This window comes from Porites lutea, chromosome 2, assembly GCF_958299795.1.
Source record: "Porites lutea chromosome 2, jaPorLute2.1, whole genome shotgun sequence".
NCBI classification, from domain to species: Eukaryota; Metazoa; Cnidaria; class Anthozoa; order Scleractinia; family Poritidae; genus Porites; species Porites lutea.
The window spans coordinates 5261649-5285210 of record NC_133202.1 but is presented as its reverse complement, the minus strand read 5'-3'; the positions used below and the strand labels follow the sequence as shown (position 1 = coordinate 5285210).

General features: G+C 37.8%; 2 protein-coding genes across 2 annotated transcripts; both read right to left on the bottom strand.

The window, feature by feature from the left end:
• Positions 1-8058: 8058 nt before the first annotated feature.
• Positions 8059-15248, bottom strand: LOC140925396 (uncharacterized). Its single transcript, XM_073375369.1, has 4 exons — positions 15240-15248; positions 13292-13468; positions 11294-11390; positions 8059-8819 (listed from the first exon to the last, which is right to left on the bottom strand). The coding sequence occupies exons 1-4, from the start codon at positions 15246-15248 to the stop codon at positions 8059-8061; spliced, it is 1044 nt and encodes a 347-aa protein (XP_073231470.1).
• Positions 15249-18929: 3681 nt separating this feature from the next.
• On the bottom strand, positions 18930-19826 carry LOC140925386 (uncharacterized). Its single transcript, XM_073375362.1, has one exon. It carries the CDS (start codon positions 19824-19826, stop codon positions 18930-18932), a length of 897 nt encoding a protein of 298 aa, XP_073231463.1.
• Positions 19827-23562: the final 3736 nt, after the last annotated feature.

Below are 23562 nucleotides of genomic sequence, written 5' to 3'. Positions count from 1 at the left end.
AAAGCTGAGGGTCATAAATATTTAATTTTGAGTTGAATATTTAACTAGTTAACGTCGGCACTCGTTCACCCGAGTATAAGAAATAACTGGTCGTTTAGTGTCTCTTAATGTCTGAGTAGTTTTATGAAAATGACGATCATTCAAACACCATCAAATATTCACAGTGAAGCCGGAAAAAATATTTTTGCGACATCACTTACCTAAAACCTTCTTCACTGTTGCAATTTCAGTAAAAGACTGAACTATTTTTTATATGATCGACGTAATTTATCGGTTTATCTGCCATCAAATCATCAAATGTTTATTACTTGGGCTTCAACTTCCTCGCTTTTTTTTGTCCTCTAGCTTCTGCAATCAATAAATAACATCCCAAAAATACGCTTTGAACTTATAACCGGAAAAAAAATTAAAACTTTACGACTTCGAGGATTGAACAGTTGGCAAAGGAAAGAATATCACCTGTGAAGGACCGACAGACGCTACATGAGTCATCCATGATCAACATTAAGAACAATATGTTTTAGTAGGAAATTTACGGCTGAATATTTAAATTAATGATAACATAAGCACGATCTAATAATAACTTGGGCTTTTTGATGACTCAGATCTCGCCTCACCCCTATACGTCATGGTTGTGTGGGGAAGCAGACTAATTACCGGAATCTACTGGAATACAAAAAAACCCACTTCATCTCAGTTATAATTACGAGGATAAAGTTTAGTTTTCAAATATGCATGTGTCTCAGTTTGAGGCAGTTTAGTACCGTTTTCCTATTTTCATCAATGAGATCTGTTGATGTTGAGCAGGCGAATGGTCAAATAATTTGGAGAAAAAAAAAAAAAAAAAAAACCATGATAGTTTTTCAACTTTCGTGCAAACTGTCTCGAAAACAATTTCACTCAGGCTTGCATGCACGGAACTGAAATTTTTCATTATATAAGAAGAGGACCCAAGTCATTTTCAGTTTGGCCAATCCTTGTATCTAAACATTCATTGACACATAGTTTTGAGGAGGAGAGAGGTATCGGTCTACTTGAAGCAACCCACATCAGCCCATGAAAAGATTCGAAGGTCCACTGATTGTCCTAAACCGTGGTCTAAGTAGGACTAAGTTGAATATTTGGTTCTAAAAATAATGTCTGTTGCTCTTCTTGTCTACCTGGAAGTTAAAGCAAAAATAATAATGCCTGAACTGTATCCAGTCAGAACCATTTTTGTTATGTTGTGTTTTTTTCCGCTGTTCTTCTTCGTGTGGATGTCTCCGCTGAAGTCGCAAAAAATATATTTGGAAAACATGAGTCAGAGGCTCGTAAAAGAAGTTGGAGGTTACTCTGGCGAAGAATAATCTCTTCCCTTGACTTATACGGTCTTAAAAATTATCTGCCGTGGACACCAGTTGTTTGGGGAAATATTTCACTAAGGAGTGAGCTTACCTCAAATTGCCTTCCTTGCCCATCGTTTTCACTTGGACGGAGTGCTAAGTAAAGGCTATATGCTAGTCTGCTACACAGGCGTTTTTAGTGTCGTCGTCACGCAACGCTCCTCCCCAGCGTTGCGTGACGACTCTAAAAACGGCTGTGTAGCAGACTAGCTATATGCGGGCGGGTAGCAATATTCTAATGTGATGTATGGTGTATTTATCGATAAATATGCTGAGTTATTTGTAATTGACAGCTGCCTTCCCTTTAAGGTCGATCATTAAAGGTAAAGCGTTCAACTCGTTTAGAAAGCCACGGCTTACGAAAGGCTCATTAAGAGCGGATGTCTGTAATTATCGCCCAGGGGTGGGAAATATGAAAATTTTGAAAAACCCCAAAAAGGCTTGTGTAGAACACCTAGGTATTGTATTAATGAAAATATAAATTTTGATATCATCGGATAAATATTTTGGTGCCCCACGACGAACGCCGAATGAATCTGAAGTTGAGAGATTAAGGGTATAAATGGAACCTGTTTCACTCATTTCCTGAGCCATTTATACTGGGCAAACTGACCTGAAACGTGATTCACACTCAGTTTCCTAACCCTAATCGATCACTAAATTTCAGAGTCGTTCGGCGTTCATCTCAATCGAAGTCAATCGTTCGATTGACTTCGGTAATCGAACAAAATCGAACTCACCCGAAAACTTTGCCAATCCAACACAATCGAACGTTTTGAGTTCGAACACTTTAACAATCGAACATCTGGTTTCAAACAAGGCCACCTCTGAAACAAGGCGTTGAGGTCAAATAAGTTATGTGGTTGCCTGAATATCAAACACGAGTACACAGGAGAGATGTCGGAGAGGGCGGATAAAGTGAAACCCAGCTCAGTGAAATTAACAATTGTAGAAGTGATGGTTAAAAGCTGCCACGAGTGGTCTTTCGCTGTCGGTGTCGGGGAAAAGTTTGTTGTTAAGAAGAAAGGGGGAGATAGGGGGTCCAGCTCTGGAGGTAACTGACGCCATGGCCATGCATGACGTTTTGTTTTTCTGCCCGACAAAATCGAAGTGATTGCGTCGATTTAGTTCGATTAGTTCGATTGAGTTCGGTAATCGAACTAATCGAACTCTGCGAACTCACCGAAAAGTTCCATTTCAGTTATGTTCGATTACCAAAACAATCGAACAACAATATTTTTTTTCGGTTTCGTACAATTGACTACCCCGGCGGTCATTAGTTCTTATCCTCACACAGCAAAGTGTTCAAAATCTCTGAAATCTACATATTATCTGGTATCAAGAAACCTTTAGTTTTTTCCTGGTGTGAAAACAAGGATAATGTGGTCCCCGCCGACCGTGTGACTCTACATCCGGGAGCTTGAATAAGACGAGTGTAAGAGGAAAGTCCAGAGGTGTTTATTTGCCAATAGGCTGAGTTTTTCCGAGTTATTCGATGATATTTCGCTTATGTTGAACGTGAGAAGATTATGCGTGGTTGTGGATAGTCTTATCAGTGCCGCGAAAGTGTGTGATTGTGTGATTTCCGCATGGTATTGACAGGTATGTGATCGCGTGGTTTGAACTGCGGTTTGGCCAAAATATTCGGTGCCTAGCTGATTGTACCTTGTAAAAGTAACTCTCGACTTAGGAAAATTGGATCTAGGTCTAGTTTCAGCGGGCTCTAATGGCATTGAACCATAGGCCGATTTTGGCAGATAAGAAGGTGATAATTTGTGCACTATGTTTCATTCAGTTTGTTGTCTATTCCATGCCAAATCCTGTTGTTTATCGGACCGCGAAAAAAGTTGTGGTTTGCTAACTATTTAAGTTGTTATGTAAGCCTTAACCAGGCACTCTTTCGCTGCAGTTCACTCAACTTAAAAATTTCTAGACTGAAATGTCAGCAGTTTGAAACTTCACGAAGTTAGATTACTGAATAAATTGATGTTCTAAGATTTGCGTCATTTTAAACTTGGACTCGTTGGAATGCTTCTGGGGACCATTAACTTACTGCCTGGCGTCAGATAAAATATTTTAATCGGCCTTTGAACGAGTTTTATTGTTTTAAATTGCCAACTAGTAGAATGAGTTGATATTTTTGCCAACCCGGGGTTTCAAAAATCCAGGCATATATACCCAAGCCTAAAAAGGTACTCCTTTCGAGTAGAGCCTCCCCGTATGGGCCATAAAAGGGAGTACGCCCCGGGGCTCCGTTACAGAAATCGCGCCAAAATCACCGTTCTTGTGTGTGAACGGAAGTCCTTTCCGGTATGGTTTTCGTGCCGACGCGAAAGCGATCCTGGATAGTGTAAACATCGCCTTAAATGCGTTCTTGACTGTTGTTTGCCACGCAATTCCTATGTTTGTTTCGCTGTTTTGCAGAACACTGTTGTCCCCGTTTCGAGCTTTCGACTTACCTCACAGGTAGCCCAAGCCATCGCCAATCTTGCGAAACTTGTGAATAATTAGGATTTGTATGGTGAATCGAGGTGAAACAATTGTTTCTATAGCGTACGAATGTAAAAGGATTTAAATAAAAATCGGCTAACCTCACTTAAGTTGTGTGATTCATTGTCCTTTCATGCGAGGTTCCCGAGTCGATTTCTGGTCATTTTATGCATTTTAATTCAGCTGTTTTGTTCTCTCTATAATCCTTTCTTTGTAGACAGAACAATAACATGGATAAAATGGCCTTTGATGTCCCTTGTGCATCTTAAACGTTCCAACATAGTCGGACTAGAGTAAAATGCTCTGAGAGGGGGTCTAAGATTTTTCGTCCTTATCAAAGAAAGTTTAGCCACTTGCAAATGACAGAGTAGCGGAAGCACATTCTCTTCAGTTATTTTGAGACCCCGAGTTTTGGTCGGGCAGTGAATAAAACGCTCCACAGTCTCAGTCAACCAACTCAGTAAACAAAGCGGTGTTTCATTGACAAAAAGTAACGCGTAGGCTTCTTTCTCTCCATTTTCAAATCCACAGCTCTACTAATTTGCATGCAGATTGAAGGCTGGGGTCTAAACCTTTAATTCTGGGTCCTAGTTAGTGATCTCATGTGTAAATCATATGAAAACGCGAGTGTTACGTTGACGTCAAATATTTTATTGTCTCTACGATTTTAATTTTCGCAAGGCAGCTGCGTCTGATCCTCTTCTTATGCATATGTTCCAGTTCACGTACATAGCGTTGCCATCTGTTGTTTTTCTTATTTTTCAAGAAGAGCCTCGGCTTCTGCCGATTTTAGGTCAAACATTTTCTTGGCATCCACCCACACGGGATAACAATCAACCTGTGCAAAGCAAAGCAACAAAATTATTCCTAAGAACTAATACAAGATGACTGGCTTAAAAAAGTCCGTGATATGAACCAGTCTCTCCGACGTAATGATCTTCCTTAAACTAGGAGTTCCAAGAACACATAGGCTTTGACTGGACCGCCAGAGGCCTCATACCTCTGTATATATTTCGGCTGTAATGCGCCGCTGGGAGAATGGCGGGGGAGTTTCATGACGGGGGGGGGGGGGGGGGGGGGGAGGGGGGTTTGGAGTGCTCTTCGGCTGCGCACGTTTACACGCGTAACTAGCGGCAAGGCCCCTTGTGCCCCTTGGGCGGCTCCCAGGTCACAAGACCCGTTCTTCTCACTGCTGTACTGCTGAAACAAAAAGCACTTCCGTACGCTAGATCCAGCCCGACACGCAGAGTAACCCCATACAATACACGTACCCGAGAAGTTTCTCCGGCTCAGTGGTTTTAAAGGCTTTATCAACGCCTGCGATAAGCTTTCCGAGTTATGACACCCTGGTGTGGACTTATTCTTTGATGTCTATATCCTGTTTGAGTCTTAACTGAAGGTGTTCAGGTACATTCAAACCTGACCAATTCAGCTGTCACCTTTTACCTAAGTCCCTTGCAATAATTTGAATAGCCTGCGTGGCAGGCGTTAAAAAGGGGACGAGGAAGGGGAAATTTGGGCGCGCGCTAATCCCCATTCCCTTTCGAACGCCTGCCACGCAGGCTATAATTTTAACGTCATCCAGCCTATAGGCCAAGCTAAGCCACGCGCAAAAGGTGATATTTGTCTGCTTTCGAGCTCATGCAAGAGAACAGAAAAGCCCCAAAACATAAAAGTTCTCTTGGCTCATTTGATCATGAATGTTTTACTTTCCACTCATAATCAAAGCCGGGTGATAAGGAGAAACCACTTTTGGTGTATTTTAACATAGTCAAAGAAAATGTGGAGTAGAGTCATCTGAAAATCTTGTGCTGCTTTCTCTCGGCGATAAAGATGGAAAATGATCAATGGGAACAACATCTAAGGGTTTTTTGATGACTTGCTAAAAATACAAAGCAAGACAACATAACGGTTAGTTTTTTTTGCGATTTTTTTCTTCAAGTTACCCGTGACGGTAGTTTTACCAAATTGAATTCAAACCCTTAAAAATCAGCTGAAAAGTAGCAACAACTCTCGTAATCTAGTTTCAAAAGTCGCGGTTATTAAATTACAACACACTCGCCATAGAGTGCTCCAGTAGCTGAGTGATCTCAGAACGCGGAGGGTGGTGAGTTCGAGTCTCATCGGTTAGTAGAGCTCGGCAATTTTTCTGAGCTTTCTGATGGTAGATTTCTTTTTCTTCCACATCATCAAAGAAACTGTATCCTGGAATGACTTACCATGACTTACTTTAGTTTCACTTTGCAAGTTGGCTTTTTGAATGATGTGCAAGTGTCGTAAAACGGCAGAGGGTTGTTAGGACTGCTTGCATCGCAGCTGATGTCAACAACAATACTTAGAGACCTCTTAATACAAAAACATGGACCATGTTGATGATACTGCGAAGCAATAATGTTGCTCACTTGTAACAGCTAAACATCGGACAAAACTTTGTAAGACACATAACAATTAGGGGAAAATACCTATTTTTCGCACTCGTCCTGACAAAGTTGCTAACCATCGCCAATTGAAAGACCACTTTCCCCAACCTCGTCCCCAGGGCGCTTTTCCCTGGCTTTGGAGTCCCAATTTTAAAAACCTCTCTGTAATATAATTTGCGCCCTTGTGTCACAAGATTTTCACAGGGTTGTCTAATATATTTAGATCGATCAGATTGACTGCACCTTTAAATTTGAAAGGACCCCTCTTTCCACCCAACCCCCCAAAATTCTGCCTTTGTACCACAGGAATACTAAATTAGGATGCGTTCTGACGAACGCAATAAGGGTATACACAGATCGGTTCATAGTCTGTAAAAGCGACGTTCCGTCAGCGTGTGAAAGTCTGATGAAATTGGACCAAGTTTTATCTCCACATTGTGGGTTAAAATAATTCAAAACGTTTTGATTTTTCAGACCCACTATCCATACGAAGGAAATAACTTAAAACGGTTTCATGTTTTAATCTTTCTTGATAGGATCACTATTCTTCCTTCTGAAGAGACGTTCGCTCCAATGTTTTAGCGACTAAGAACCTTTCACCAAGAATTCATGGCGCAGTTTAAGGACACGAACTGACAAGATGGATTTACTGGATTTAGTTTCCAGTGATGACAATATTCAATCCAGACCATTTGGTATGTCTCCATCCTTCTTTATCTGGGGAAAGTTTTCTGATGTAAAATATATGTTTGAAGAAGCAAAACTCTAACTTGTTTACAAATTTCTATTTCTCGAGAAAGGCTAAATAGTTTTGATGACTCTTCATTCATCTATGATTTTCAAAGTTTTTCAATTGACTTCCCTTCCCAGATTTGGCTATATATTATCTCCCAAAAAAGACCCCGAAATGTTCAACAATAGTGGCAGAAAGAGTCTTGAATGTATCTGGCAAGCTGTATACAAATGTCCTTAACCACACAACGAGGAAAAACAGCATTCTTATAATCCTCTCCTAAAATTGGCGTGGAAAAAAAAAGTCTTTTTTAACAAACTTCTGACTTTTCCCATCTTTAGGCCACTGAATTGTGCTTTTCCCATTTCAGCGTTTTTCCGCCCCATTCCTTGTGATATTCCAGACACAGATAAGAACGTAAAGAAATCCTGTTTATATAAATAGCAACTTTATTGAAGTCTCTTTAAAATACTGATTTTACTAACAGCGGTATTTTACAATCAAAACAAGTCGCATTATTTAAGTAGATATCGCGTTGTAAAATAACAAATTAAGAACTAAACAGTTTCTGCGCTTAATGTACATAATGGATATATTACATGGTTTGCGACCACAATCATAATGACTAACTCTAAACAAGGAAATGTAAAGGATATCTTATCATTTTGGAAGCATACTAAACGTAACGAAAAAGGTAAACGAGACTACTAACCGGCTCTATATTGAGTTGTAGTATTTGACGAAATACTGTGGTTCAACTCATCAATGGTTTAGATTTTGTTTTCCTTTGTGTTGCGGTATGGTTATGTGCGATTGAGAATCAGAGTTTAAAACAAAGAAAAAAAGCATTTGAACCAAGGAAAAAAATTGCACCACAACATTTATTTTATACGGCCTTTTTATCGAACTTTAAAAGCCGTGATAATAGTATACAATCAGTTACGGTTTTTTATTACTATTATTATTTTTTAATTATTCTTTTTTTTATGAAGATAAAGAAATCATTAGTTGGCTTCCAATTATTAAAACAAAGTCAAAGCGCATGAAGAGGAATATCTCGGGCATTTTGTCTTCGTTGACGTTTAAATAACAGCAGGAGAGCTTTCCTAAACTCTGGAATTCTGATTGTGTAAACGATAGGATTAACAAGCGAGTTCATCAAATATAGAATGCTTAAAGACGACTGCAAACGTCCTAATTCCAGGGAAGCCGAAAGGAATTTCATGATACTAGTCAAAGATTGAATAGAAAGAAAAGTAAGAACCGCACGTGGTAGCCACATCAGTAAGGATACGATAGTCATTATGAATAATGTTACGGTCAGTTTCCTTTGTCTGTTGGCTGAACCATGGCGCTGGGGATGCGCTCCACACAAAAATTTAACAACAATGGAAGAGTAAGAAACACAGATAACTAAAAGACACAAACAACAGTATGATTGCCACAAGAAAAAATGATACGACCATTCCTTCCCATATTGCTCAAGTATTATACTGGCAGTTGATACCATTGCAGCTAAAACCCAGACACCAGCAATTGTTACCCCGTAGACCCACTTTTTTATGAGGCGATGCCTGAAGGGACGAATTGTTGCATGCATCCGATCTAATGAAATGACTGCAATGTTTGTTAGAGAGGTCAGAGGAAACCAGAGGAAGAGAAATTTAATTATCACTTTCAGTTCCTGGCTTAAGTTCATTTTCACGATGTCGCATGAGTATCGTGAGAGGAGTCGAAATGGATGAAAGTGAGAAAATCCTCCGACAAACATATCAGCTACGGTCAGGCTTATAGCTACAATGAGGGACAAAAGTGTTGGCACACTTCCGTAAAATGGCCCCTTTTTGCATAGTGGATATACTTATCCCATTCCCCTGTCTACCCCAACCCCTTCCCCCCCAAAATCAATGTTGAATTTTGGACCCTCAAGTCTTTTTTTTACTTCAGACAACATTGATTCGGGGGGTGAGGGGATTTACGACGTTTAAAAAGAATGAAATAATAGATGAATTAAATGTTTACTAAAAGCACCCGTTTTAAACAAGTGTGTCAACTACTTTTGTCCCTGATTGTCTGAAATATGTATCTGTGTTTTCCGGCTAGATTTTTGACGCTGCTGAATTTTTGTGCGATGACGTTACTCTATGGGCCAAATTGTTTTTTTTAGAAACAACAATTTGTAAAGTTTCGTCCTGATTTGTAGTATACGTAGAGTAAAATGTACGAAGCGTATGTCATCACTTAATCTTGTACTTCCGCGCGCGTTCCTGATACCCTGTGGGGTCGAGAGGAAATCATTTGTGTTATGATCAATGCCGTTGCAGCGGATGTAATGTTTTCACAAGTATTATCAATAGTGGAAAAAGGATGGAAACACTAAGGTGCAATGGAAATTGTTCTGGTAAATGATTAACTTAAGCGAATGAAGTACTGCAGAGTAACTGAGGGGACATGCATTATTTTTGACATTGACTTGCGCCATTAGTGAAAGGACGTGAACAATATACAGGTTATGAACCTCATAAATGATGGGCCAGCCGTTTGTGCTATGTCCTATATATATAGATGTGTGTTTTTTTTGGAGACCTTTTCAAACCTAAGTGATCCAAACCTTTAGCGTAGGTAGGCGTCGAACAGGTTAGACCAGGTTTTGGAATGTACTTTTGTAATGATTTTAGATGACCGCCTGCCATTTATTCAGTGGCATAATTTTTTTATTGATGTTGGATGGACAACTATTTCATTTCCCAGCTCGTAAATCACAGAATACCAAAGAAATTGTTTTCAAGATAGACACACCAGTTTGCGTCATCGCCAAAACAGCAATTACTTTTGCCCAGAAGTTCACTTGATGACAAGGAAAGCGGGATAACATGTGATCAATGACGGCCGTGCGCTGGAAAATTTTCCTTTTTTATGCGCTAATTCCTCACGAAAGGCAAAAGAAGATTCCGCTATGTAGAAAGTACTTCGCAATACGTATTCTTGGCAAGAAAAATTCCAGCGATGTGGTGCAAATAAGGAGTTTCAACGGTTAACCACGAGAATACATATGGACATTAAGAGGTCATAACAGACTCATTTTACTTTTCGTTTTCCGAAACGTGGTTAACCGTTGTAACACGAAGGAAGCAGTGTTTTCCTCAGTTTGAGCTGTCGTTTTCTTTGAGAGTCAAATACCAGTTCACGTTTCAAAGCTCTCTTTTCATTTTCTCTGCCGACAATAGACAAAAACACAGGGTTTCGCTTGAGAAATACAGTCCAAATACACAGACATATGCGCTCATGTCACGCTATTTGCGTTGCGTTATCATGTCACTCATGGTGTCACGAGGTGGGATTGAAAGTAATTGTTTTCGTGGACACTTGCAATGTTTGCTACGCTGTCCTTAGTTTTTTATTGAATTGGCCATGAATTTACCTTCACTTTTCCGTAGTTTCGATATTGAACGGAGTGACGGCCGCTCCGCACTAACGCTCCATATTTCCGTGGCCGGCCAGTGACTATCCCCACTACGTGTCAATCCTTACCCTACCCGTGATTGTTTGCGCCTTAACCATCGGATAAAGTGAAGAACGAGAAATATTCACTTTATTAAAAACATTTTCAGTACGCGTACCCTTGAAATTCATCAAAAGTTGTACATGTGCGCGAGTTTCAGCGTGAGTTTTTAGCTTGTAAACCATATCGACGTTAATTCTGGATATCGCAGCCCTTTTATTACGTCATCACGTAATTCCAATTGGCCCTATAATTCGGTCGTGAATAAGTCAATGTCACCCCCACCACCAATAACATAATTATGTCTTTGATTTCTTTAATTTCAGTTAAAATCAGTGTCATGCACGGCTCAACTTGTGTGCAGTAGCACAATTTTGCATTCAGACAATGAGGGACAAAAGTGTTGGCACACTTCCGTAAAATGGCCCCTTTTTGCATAGTGGATATACTTATCCCATTCCCCTGTCTACCCCAACCCCTTCCCCCCCAAAATCAATGTTGAATTTTGGACCCTCAAGTCTTTTTTTTACTTCAGACAACATTGATTCGGGGGGTGAGGGGATTTACGGCGTTTAAAAAGAATGAAATAATAGATGAATTAAATGTTTACTAAAAGCACCCGTTTTAAACAAGTGTGTCAACTACTTTTGTCCCTGATTGTAGGTACATGGCAAGAGTGCGAAGACTGCGGTTTTTTATAAAAAGAATGATTGATAGAAGGTTCACTGTTACTATAGGAACACACACGGTAAGGGTTACAGCAAACCAGGTGATGCACTCGGATGAAGATAATTGCATGACTTGTTTTCTTTTACTCCTTTTCGCTTCACACTTTTACCCGTTCTCTTCTGTTGTTCGTCTACCTTTAGAAAGAATTTGAATTGAATAAAGTTTGATTACTTAGAAAAGAAACGTAGGAGGTGCATGAACAAACAGTAATGAAGATACATGAATAATAATTCGACGAATTAGGAAGCTCACCTTTAACTTACAGTTTTTCAAATTGCCTTCCAAAAGCTGAAGTGAAAACCCTTGTTTTCACCTGTGGAAAAATATCAGTGACGTTTGAGGGGAGATTAGGATAAATTGGTTGACTAAAAATTGAGGGCATTAAATTTCGTTTCAGCGCAGAATGTTTTTAAAACTTTTAACGTCTACTCAGCGCTCGTTCACCTGAGTATAAATAATAAAAATTATCATTATCATAATGTTGGCGGTTTATTTACAGCATTTCCAAAGAAAATGGCTCTACATCTGCTGATAAAATATATTATAGCATATCTAACCGAGTTTTGGAAAACCAACGTAGCGAAATTTGAAGTCACTTGACTGAAAAGGCGATGGTTGCACTTTTAGTTTTTATAATGAGCTACTTTGGATATAGCTTTTGGCGGAAAAAAACTGTTGGACGGAAAAGGTCGATTTAGACGATAACGTTTTCAAAACTGCGGCTAGATATATACAGCTTAAAACATTATGTTATTACATTAGGAGCAGAAAATGTTCGTGGTAAAATGCAAAGGGTACTACTAACTAACTAGTTAACTAACAATCTAACTGTGTCTAAAATTGTATTTGAATCTATTACATTAATACTTTTTTAACATTTTTATTTCGCTCTTTAAAAATATTGAAGGTCTGTTTGGTATATAGGGAGTAATTGATCACCAAAATGAAAATGTGACTATCATTTCAGTTAACCCTTCTAAGACAATCAAATGTCGATAGTGAGACCGGAAAAAAATAGATGTTTCATGCATACTCTTCGTGAATAATTTCACTCGGTTAAAGGAGCTGAAATTTCTCATGAAAATATGACTGAAGAGGGCTTAGCGCGGACAATCCTTGTATTTTAACATTTTCCATTGCAAGTATTTTTAGGTGAGTATATATTATAGTGACGAGGAGAGAAACATCGCTCTACAACCCGCCCACCATATCCGACGCCGCCTCTCTCCAAAATTTACTCAAAAAACCATTTAAGGATATCTTTAAGATTGTTGTTTTAAAAAGCAGCTCTGCAAATCCGTTCTATGAAACTCTATAAAATTTGTATCTGTTTGGTCATCCTTGGGCTTCTTCAGCCGATGCGAATTTATTAGCGCTTTACTTTTTCGAAAATCTTTGATGCTATTAAATATACAGAAACTCAACGTTTTCTGATGTACATCTTTCCGTTACTGATTTTAAAGCCCAAAATTTATTATAAGTAGTCCATTTTTGCGAATGATGACCAAATATGGGAAGACAAGTGAAAAGTGAAAATCCCATTCCCAGCTTCTATCATAGAAGTTAATGGTCTGAAAACTTCGAAAAACTGAGATGAGTGATACATTCATCTATTAAATTTTTAACTTCTTTCGAGCTGTAGAAATCTCTAGATAATATGTGCTTCTAGTTCTTCGAACAACTATTTCACAGAAACCAGTCGTTGGGTGCCCCGGGCTACCACATGAAAAGACTGAAGGTCCACTAGATGTGCTAAATATAGGACGTTGTTAAACATTCGATTCTTAAGGATTAGTATAATAAACATTGCAGGTAAAACCCAGACAAGAGCAACAATTGTTACCCCGTACGTAGACTCACTTTTTAATGAGCAGAGGCGATGCCTAAGAGCTGTATAGGGACGAATTGAAATTACTGCAATGTTTCTAAGAGAGGTCAGAGGAAACCAGACGAAGAAAAAGCCGGTTGTTAATGTCATCAGTTCCACGGTTAAGTGCGGATATTGCACAATGTCGCTTAAGTAGAGTAAGGTTACAAATAAAGAAAAGTGAGAAAATCCTCCGACAAACATATCAACTATGGTCAGGTTTATAACTAGGTACATGGCACGAGTGCGAAGACTGTGGTTTTTTATAAAAAGAATGATTGATAGAAGGTTCACTGTTACTATAGCAACAGACATGGTAAGGAATACAGCGAGCCAGGTGATGCACTAGGATGATATCATGGCTTGTAATTTTTTTCGCTTCACACTTTTAATTCCCTTTTTCTCTCTGTTGCTTGTCTACCTTTCAGAAGAAATTGAAAAAAAAAATTTCAGTTGAGAACGTGGACAAAGAAGGTTGTTGTTAGTTTCGCAAAGATCACAAATGGAGATACATTAGGACGCTGATCGACAGTATCGGTTGTTGGGATAAACGGTTTAATTAGTTTTTATTCTGAATGCGTCTCTGGTGAAACAAAGGAAGTTTAATGGTGTTTTCCTGTTTTGTAAACTATGAAGGTTATCATAAAAAGGGAACTCTTGATTTTTAACAGCGAATGGTCAAGGAACTTTTAGAACTACTGCTAAGAAAATATCATACCGTAGTTTACTAAGTTGATGCAAAAACTATACAATCAATTTCACTCGGTTAACGGAACTAAAATTTCTCATATGAAAATACATGTATGAAAACGACGTAAGTCGCTTTCAGCTCGCCACAGCTAATCCCTGTATCTTTTATGTGTGGCGGGCATATTATATCAGGAGTGAGGAGCGAGAGAAACATCTCGCTCCTTGAACACAACGCCGCGGCTTTCTCCAAAAATCTATTGTTTTTAAAGATTTCCAAATTCTTTCTAAGAAGCACTATAAAATTTTTAACTGGTTTGGAATTCTAGATCTCCTTTTGTCTATGCGAATTTAATACCTCCTTCTTTTTACTCTTCCAAAAATCTTTGATACTATTTAATCTTTTACTGAAAACTCAACATTTTGCGAAACCTCTTTCCGTTACTTTATCCGAAGCCAAACATTTTAGTAGTCCTTTTTTACGAATGGTTATCAAACCTGGGAAGTCACGCAAAGGTGAAAAACCAACTTCAGAAAATCGTAGAAAAATTAATGGACTAAAAGCGTCGAAAATTGAGACGAATCGAACATTTTTCATCTCCAGCTTTAGAAATTTCCAGACAATTACACTGTGCTTTTTCGAACTATAGCTTTTTTACACAAAACATTCAACCGTTGGGTGTCCCTATACCACATCACAGAAAAGGCCGAAAGGGCCTATGAATGTCCTAAACAGTGGTGAGTACGTAGGTTTAAAAATATTCGGTTCTTAAATAAATGCACAACTCTATGATACCGTAATTAAAACCTTTTTGTCAAGTTTCATTTTGTTTTCTTCTTGTGTGCAATTAACCTTTCACAAAATTCCGTTTGCTGGATGTCTCAACTGACAAAGCGGAAAAAAAGAGTTTGCGAAATATCAGTTAGGCTTTTGTAAACTGGGGCGTCTACGTTGGATGTTACCTCGGCAAAGAATAATCTTCCGAATTCCGGCTCGACAAATACGGTCTTAAAATCATATGCACACCAGTTTTGGGAAATATTATACTAAAGATATTATACTTTTAAAATAATTGCCTTTGCTTGCTATTTTTTCCGCATAATATATAACACGTTCTACAACAAAACGCGATATTCTAAAACGATAAAAACTCGCAAGTAATTGAATATTTTACCAAATATGATCCCTCCCTGGAAAATTTGAGCTGAATGAGGCAAATTTTTTCATATACTTAAAGGTGTTTTGGAAAAGATTGTCCTCAACTTACAATCTCCTGTATTGAACACGATCATGAGATTATTAGATATAGGGCAAAAAAAAACTTTGCTTTCACCATACTTCAAACAGGCTGGCAAATAATGATTTGTTAAAGATAAGTATATCTATCGCTCTATAACTGGAACGGTTTAACAATAAATTTATGCTCACTGACTGCATGGTACCGCAGCAAAAACCTTTAATATGTTTCATTTTGTTCCAGCCTGTTCACAGACCCTCTATTTTCTCTTCAAAGTCCATCGAGCGCGCGTGATAAAAAACAAAAACCACGGGGGATTTGCTGACCGCCAGCGGAAGGGGTTACGGGTGGAGAAGGGAAAATTCTTTATTTTTCTTTCTTGCGCTCCGCGCTCGTTCTCGCTCGCCTATGTTCTCGAAAAGAACGAAAAGAAAAAGAAAACAACGTCTGTGTACAGGCTAGTTTTAATTTGTTCAGCCGTTTTTTTTTTAAATAAATAACTAACCTTTCGCAATGCTGGATGTCCCCAGTGATCTATCAAAAACGTATATCTATAGTGTTTGTTTGGAAAGTATCAGTTCGGATTGTAAAAGACGTCTGCGTTGGAGGTAACTCCAGCGAAAAATAATCTTCCCTTGATTTATACGGTCTGATTAATTATCTGCACATCTGTTTTGGAAAATAATATTTCACTATTAAACCTCAGTTTATTAAAACATGAATAATTGTCTTGGCCATTATTTTTTACCCCTAATTATATCTATCCCCAATAAATAACTAAAAATTTGCTGCTGAATTAGGCTTTGTGTTAACTTGAACTTCCTTTTTTAATCAGCCCACAACCAATCGACCCTATTTGATGGACACGCACAAAGATCATTTCGCCTCGCTCCGTGCATCATTCAAGGTATCCCCACAGTTTCAAATTATAACTTATTTCATGTCAATAGTTCCTGAATTTTTCCTGAATTTCTTTGATAAAAGTTTGCCAAGGAAAACAAAAGTGCAGGATAGTACAAAGAAAGAACACCATTTACTACCGATCCTTTGGCCCGCGTAGGGACTAGCGGCGAGTGAATGCGTTCCTCTCGACAGGGCACCGCTATTATTTGCGCGCCAAAACGTATTTCTTTTAGTTTTTTTATTACACTATTTGCATGAATCCCATCGGAATAATTAGACCTTTCCTGTTTTGTGCTCTTATTTTTAAGGATGTCTCATAAGTCGCTACGGTTATAACATGTTTTAGGTTTTTTCTGAATTGTAACAATTTAAACCTTCTTCCTTCATATCTGTAAAGTAGCTATTTAGCTAGTGAAGCACGTTTGACCGCGTTAAATAAAAGTTATAGCATTGTATTGTATTGCATTCCATTGCTTTGCTTTGCATTTCATTGAATTGTATTGTATTGTATTGTCACCCAAACATTTGTGACATTGCCCCCAAAACAAAAAAATTCAGATTTATTCCTAAAATATTTGGCAATCTTCTTAAATGCATAGAAAATGAACTTCAAGTGCGACTCACTAGGAAAATTATAAAAGGCCGGGAATCACCAATCTTTTTATATCTATGCCTAGTGTATTATTTTATTTTATTTTTTTATGCTTAACTCGTTGTGCAGGAAGTAACACTCATCAAGGATTCTTACAAGAAGAAAGCAAAGATAATAACGGAGGTTCTTAACTCAATGGAAAATGTTAAGTGTAACGAGGTGGCAGGTGCAATGTATGCGTTTCCGAGGATAACACTTCCAAAGAAAGCTATCGAGTCAGCCAAGGTATCATGTCCTGTTTCAGGCCCTGATTTCTAGTGCGACACTGCAGAATACTGTCAGTAATGGATATCCTAGGTATAACCCCCTCACAAGGAAAGTATGTATGTGGTCTGTTTGGTGAGCGAAGTGTCAGGATTATGGGTGGAGAAAAGTAATGTGTAGATATGTTTTGAGTTTACTGAGTTGTTTCTATTGTCATTGTTATTTAGGCCAAGAGAATTCCACCAGACGAGTTTTACTGTTGGCAGGCACTGGAGAAAACTGGAATTTTCATGATTCCTGGCCACGTTTTTGATATGAAAGGCAGCGGTAACAACTGTTACTACAGGTAAGATTTGAAGTAACAAGGGCCATCAACTTCAGGTAGGAATTTTGATGATTTTAAAAACCTCTCTGTGATATCATTTGCGCCCTTGTGTCACAAGATTTTCACAGGCTTGTCTAATATATTTAGATCGATTAGATTGACTGTACCTTTAAATTTGAAAGGACCCCTCTTTCCACCCAGCCCCCCAAAATTCTGCCTTTGTACCACAGGAACACCAAATTAGGATGCGTTCTGACGAACGCAATAAGGGTATACACAGATCGGCCCATAGCCGGGGTGATGGAGGCTTAGTGGAGGGCCTGCAATTGGGATAAAGAGTGGTGTTTACAAATATAAGGGCTTACAACCGGGATTATACGGTATGGACCAGAACTTAAACTTACTTGGGAAAAGGCGTCCTAAAAGCGACGTTCCGTCAGCGAGTGAAAGTCTGATGAAATTGGACCAAGTTTTATCTCCACATTATGGGTTAATATCATCCAAAACGTTTTGATTTTTCAGACCACCATCAATACGAAGTAAACAACTTAAAACGGTTTCATGTTTTAATCTTTCTTGGTAGGATCAGTATTCTTCCTTCTGAAGAGGCGTTCGCTCCCCTCCAATGTTTGAGCGACTAAGAACCTTTCACCAAGAATTCATGGCGCAGTTGAGGACATGAACTGACAAGATGGATTTACTGGACATAATTTCCAGTGATGACAATATTCAATCCAGACTATTTGATATGTCTCCATCCTCATTTATAAGGGGAAAGTTTTCTGATGTAAAATATATGTTTGAAGAAGCAAAACTCTAACTTGTTTACAAATTTCTATTTCTCGAGAAAGGCTAAATAGTTTTGATGACTCTTTATTCATCTATGATTTTCAAAGTTTTTCAATTGACTTCCCTTCCCAGATTTGGCTATATATCATCTCCTAAAAAAGACCCGGAAATGTTCAACAATAGTGGCAGAAAGAGTCTTGAATGTATCTGGCAAGCTGTACACAAATGTCCTTAACCACACAACGAGGAAAAACAACATTCTTATAATCCTCTCCTAAAATTGGCGTGAAAAAAAAAGACACTTATAACAATCTTCTAACTTTTCCCATCTTTACGACACTGAAGTGTGCTTTTCCCATTTCAGCGTTTTTCCGGCCCATTCCTTGTCATATTCCAGACACAGATAAGAACGTAAAGAAATCCGGTTTATATAAATAGCAACTTTATTGAAGTTTCTTTAAAATGCTGATTTTACTAACAGCGGTATTTTACAATCAAAACAAGTCGCATTATTAAAGTAGATATCGCGTTGTGAAATAACAAATTAAGAACTAAACAACTTCTGCGCTTATTAAATGTACATAATGGATATATTTCATGTTTTTCGACCACAATCATAATGACTAACTCTAAACTAGGAAATGTAAAGAATATCTTTTCATTTTGGAAGCATACTAAACGTAACGAAAAGATAAACGAGACTATACTTACGGGCTCTTATTTGACGAAATACTGTGGTTCAACTCATCAATGGTTTAGATTTTGTTTTCCTTTATGTTGCGGTATGGTTATGTGCGATTAAGAATCAGAGTTTAAAACAAAGGAAAAAAGCATTTGAACCAAGGAAAAAATTGCACCACAACATTTATTTACGACCTTTTTATCGAACTTTAAAGGCCGCGATAATAGTATACAATCAACTACGGTTTTTTATTATTATTATTTCATTATTCTCTTTTTTATGAAGATAAAGAAATCATTAGTTGGCTTCCAATTGTTAAAACAAAGTCAAAGCGCATGAAGAGGAATATCTCGGGCATTTTGTCTTCGTTGACGTTTAAATAACAGCAGGAGAGCTTTCCTAAACTCTGGAATTCTGATTGTGTAAACGATTGGATTAACAAGCGAGTTCATCAAATATAGAATGATTAAAGAAAGGAGCAAACGTATTAATTCCTGGATAGAAAGAAATTTCCTGATACTAGTGACAGATTGAAAAAAAAGAAAAGCAAGAACTGCATATGGTAGCCACATCAGTAAGGATACGATAGTCATTATGAATAATGTTACGGTCAGTTTCCTTTGTCTGTTGTCTCCACCATGGTGCTGGGGATGCCCTCCACACAAAAATTTAACAACAATGGAAGAGTAAGAAACACAGATAACTAATAGACACAAACAATAGTATGATGGCAGTAAGTAAACACTAAACAACCATTCCTTCCCATATAGGTGAAGTATCAAACTGACAGATAATACCATTGCAGCTAAAACCCAGACACCAACAATTGTTACCCCGTAGACCCACTTTTTGATGAGGCGATGCCTGAAGGGACGAATTGTTGCATGCATCCGATCTAATGAAATGACTGCAATGTTTGTTAGAGAGGTCATAGGAAACCAGAGGTAGAGAAAGCTAATTATCAGATTCAGTTCCTGGCTTAAGTTCATTTTCACAATGTCGCATGAGAAAAGTGAGAGGAATCGAAATTGATAAAGGTGAGAAAATCCTCCGACTAACATATCAGCTATGGTCAGACTTATAACTAGGTACATGGCACGAGTGCGAAGACTGCGGTTTCTTATAAAAAGAATAATTGATAGAAGGTTCACTGTTACTATGGCCACACACACGGTAAGGGTTACAGCAAACCAGGTGATGCACTCGGATGAAGATAACTGCATGACTTGTTTTCTTGTACTCCTTTTCGCTTCACACTTTTACCCGTTCTCTTCTGTTGTTCGTCTACCTTTAGAAAGAATTTGAAGTGAATAAAGTTTGATTACTTAGAAAGAAAAAGTAGGAGGTGAACAAACAAGGTTGAGGTTGAAGCTCGCCTTTAACTTACAGTTTTTCAAATTGCCTTCAAAAAAGCTGAAGTGAAAATCCTTGTTTTCACCTGTGGAAAAAATATCAGTGACGTTTGAGGGGAGATTAGGATAAATTGGTTGACTAAAAGCTTAGGGCATTAAATTCGAGTCGTTTTAGCTGAATGTTTTTTAATACTAATTAACGTCAGCCCTCGTTCACCTGGGTATAATAATTATTATTATTATTATGGTGGTGGTGGTTTATTTACAGCATTTCCAAACAAAATAGCTCTACATTTGCTGAGAAAATATATAATAGTATACCTAACTGATTTTTGGAAAACCAACTTAACGAAATTTGCAGTCATTTGACTGAAAAGGCGTCAAAAGGCAGGTTTCTTAAGCCCGAGAACGGCTCCAAAATCACAGTAACGAAGGAAAAGGAAAGGAAAAAAAGAAAGAGCGACGGAGGAGATCAGGAAAGGAGGAGAAGAAAAAAAAGCAATGGTTACACTCTTAGTTTTTATAATGAGCTACTGGATATAGTTTTTGGCCGAAAAAACTGTTGGACGGAAAAGGTTCATTTGACGATAACGTTTTCAAAAATCCGGCCGGATATATACAGCTTAAAACATTATGTTATTACATCAGGAGCAAAAAATGTTCGTGGTAAAATGCAAAGGGTATTACTAACTAACTAGTTAACTAACAATCTAACTGTGGCTAAAATTGTATTTGAATCTATTACATTAAACTTTTTTAACATTTTTATTTCGCTCTTTAAAAATATTGAAGGTCTGTTATGTATATAGCGAGTAATTGATCACCAAAATGAAAATGTGACTATCCCTCATATCACTTCAATTAAACCTTCTAAAACAATCGAATGTCCATAGTGAGACCGGAAAAAATTAAATGTTTCATGCAAACTGTTAGTCAGCGGTGAACAATTTCACTCGGTTAAAGGAGCTGAAATGTCCATGAAAATATGACTGAAGAGGGCCTTAAGTCGCGGCTTAGCTCGGACAATCCTTTTATTTTAACATTTTCCATTGCAAGTATTTTTAGGTAAGTATATATTATAGTGAGGAGGAGAGAAACATCGCTCTCCAACCCGTCCACCATACCCGACGCCGCCTCTCCACAAAATTTACTCAAACCATTTGAGGATCTCTTTAAGATTGTTGTTTTAAAAAGTAGCTCTGCAAATGCGTTCTAGGAAACTCTATAAAATTTGTATTTGTTTGGTCATCCTTGGGCTTTTTTCAGCCGATGCGAATTTATTAACACGCTAGTACTTTTTTGCAAAATCTTTGATGCTATTAAATATACAGAAAACTCAACATTTTCCGATATACATCTTTCCGTTTCTGATTTTAAAGCCCTAAATTTATTATAAGTTGTCCATTTTTGAGAATGATCTCCAAATATGGGAAGACAAGTGAAAAGTGAAAAGCCATTCCCAACTTCAATCAGAGAAGTTAATAGACTGAAAACTTCGAAAAACTGAGATGAATGATACCTTCATCCATGAATTTTAAACTTTTTTCGAGCTATAGAAATCTCTATTTTTTTTTGTGCTTCTTTGAACAGCTATTTCACAGAAACCAGTCGTTGGGTGCCCCAAGCTACCACATGAAAAGACTGAAGGTCCACTAGATGTGCTAAATATAGGAATTTGGTTAAACATTCGATTCTTAAGGATTAGTATAATAAACATTGCGGGTAAAACCCAGACAAAAGCAGCAATTGTTACCCCGTAGACACACTTTTTAATGAGGCGATGCCTAAGGGCTGAATAGGGACGAATTGTTGCATGCATCTGATCCAATGAAATTACTACAATGTTTGTAAGAGAGGTCAGAGGAAACCAGACGAAGAGAAAGCCAGTTGTTAATGTCAGTTCCAGGGTAAAGTGCGGATATTTCACAATGTCGCATAAGGAGGGTATACGTAGAAGAGTGAGAAAATCCTCCGACAAACATATCAACTATGGTCAGCGTTATGACTAGGTACAATTTGGCACGAGTGGGAAGACTGCGTTTTTTTTAATAAAAAGAACGATTGATAGGTAAGGTTTACTGTTACTTATATATAGCAACAGACATGGTGAGGACTACAGCGAACCAGGTGATGCACTGGGATGATATCATGGCTTGCTATTTTTTTCGCTTCACACTTTTAATTCCCTGTTTCTCTCTGTTGGTTGTCTATACCTTTCAGAAGAACTTGGAAAAAAAATTTCAGTTAAGAACGTGGACAAAGAAGGTTGATGTTAGTTCCGCAAAGATCACTAATAGGACGCTGATCGACAGTATCGGTTGTTGCGACAAAAGGTTTAATTAGTTTTTATTCTGCATGCGTCTCTGCTGAAACAAAGGAAGTTAAATGGTGTTTTCCTGTTTTGTAAGCTATGAAGGTTATCATAAAAAGGGAACTCTTGATTTTGAACAACGAATGGTCAAGGAACTTTTAGAACTACTGCTAAGAAAATATCATAGTTTTCTGCGTTAATGCAAACTAGTCACTCGGTTAACGGAACTAAAATTTCTCATATGAAAATATGAAAAGGACGTAAGTCGCTTTCAGCTCGGCTTATCCCTGTATTTAAACATTACAAGCTTTTATGTGTGGGTATATATCACTGAACACAACGCCGCGGCTTTCTCCAAAATCCTATAATAATCATTTTAGGATATCAATTTTTAGATTGTTTTTCAGTAAAGATTTCCAAATGCTTTCTAAGAAGAACTATAAAGTTTTTAACTGTTTTGTAATTCTAGATCTCCTTTAGTCTATGCGAATTTAATATTTCCTTCTTATTACTCTTCCAAAAATCTTTGATGCTATTTAATCTTTTACTGTAAACTCAACATTTTGCGATACCTCTTTCCGTTAGTATTACGAAGCCAAAAATTTTAGTAGTCAGTCCTTTTTTACGAATGACTATCAAACCTGGGAAGTCACGGAAAGGTGAAACACCGACTTCAGAAAAACGTAGAAAAATTAATGGACTAAAAGTGTCGAAAATTGAGATGAATCGAACATTTTTCACCGAGGAATTTTTTTCTCGAGCTTTAGAAATTTCCAGACAATTATACTGTGCTTCTTCGAATTATCGCTTTTTTACACAAAACATTCAACCGTTGGGTGTTCCTGTACCACATCACGGAAAAGGTCAAAAGGTCCTATGAATGTCCTAAACAGTGGTTAAGTCGGTACAAGGTTTAAAAATATTCGGTTCTTAAATAAATGCGCAACTCTATCATACCGTAATTAAAACCTTTTTGTCAAGTTGCATTTTGTTTTCTTCTTGTGTGCAACTATCCTTTTACAAAATGTAGTTTGCTGGATGTGACAAAGCGGGAAAAAAGACTTTGCGAAATATCAGTTAGGCTTGTAAACTGCAGGAGTAACGTCCAACGCAGCCGCCTCAAAGAATAATCTTCAGAATTCCGGCTCGATAAATACGGTCTTAAAATTATCTGCACACCAGTTTTGGGAAGTATTGCACTAAAAATAAAATACTTTTAAAATATTTGCTTTTGCTTGTAATTTTTTCCGCATAATATATAACACGTTCTAAAACAAAACGCGATATAAATTCTAC

Excerpts from the sequence above, each read along its gene's own strand:
- LOC140925386 (XM_073375362.1), bottom strand. The coding sequence starts at position 19,826 with ATGCAGTTATCTTCATCCGAGTGCATCACCTGGTTTGCTGTAACCCTT.
- LOC140925396 (XM_073375369.1), bottom strand. Across the intron at positions 11,391-13,291 it reads TTTCTCACTTTTCTTTATTT|GTAGACGAACAACAGAAGAG; the intron begins GTAACCTTACTC and ends TTCTTTCTAAAG. Across the intron at positions 8,820-11,293 it reads TCATCCGAGTGCATCACCTG|CTATAAGCCTGACCGTAGCT; the intron begins GTTTGCTGTAAC and ends CCCTCATTGTAG.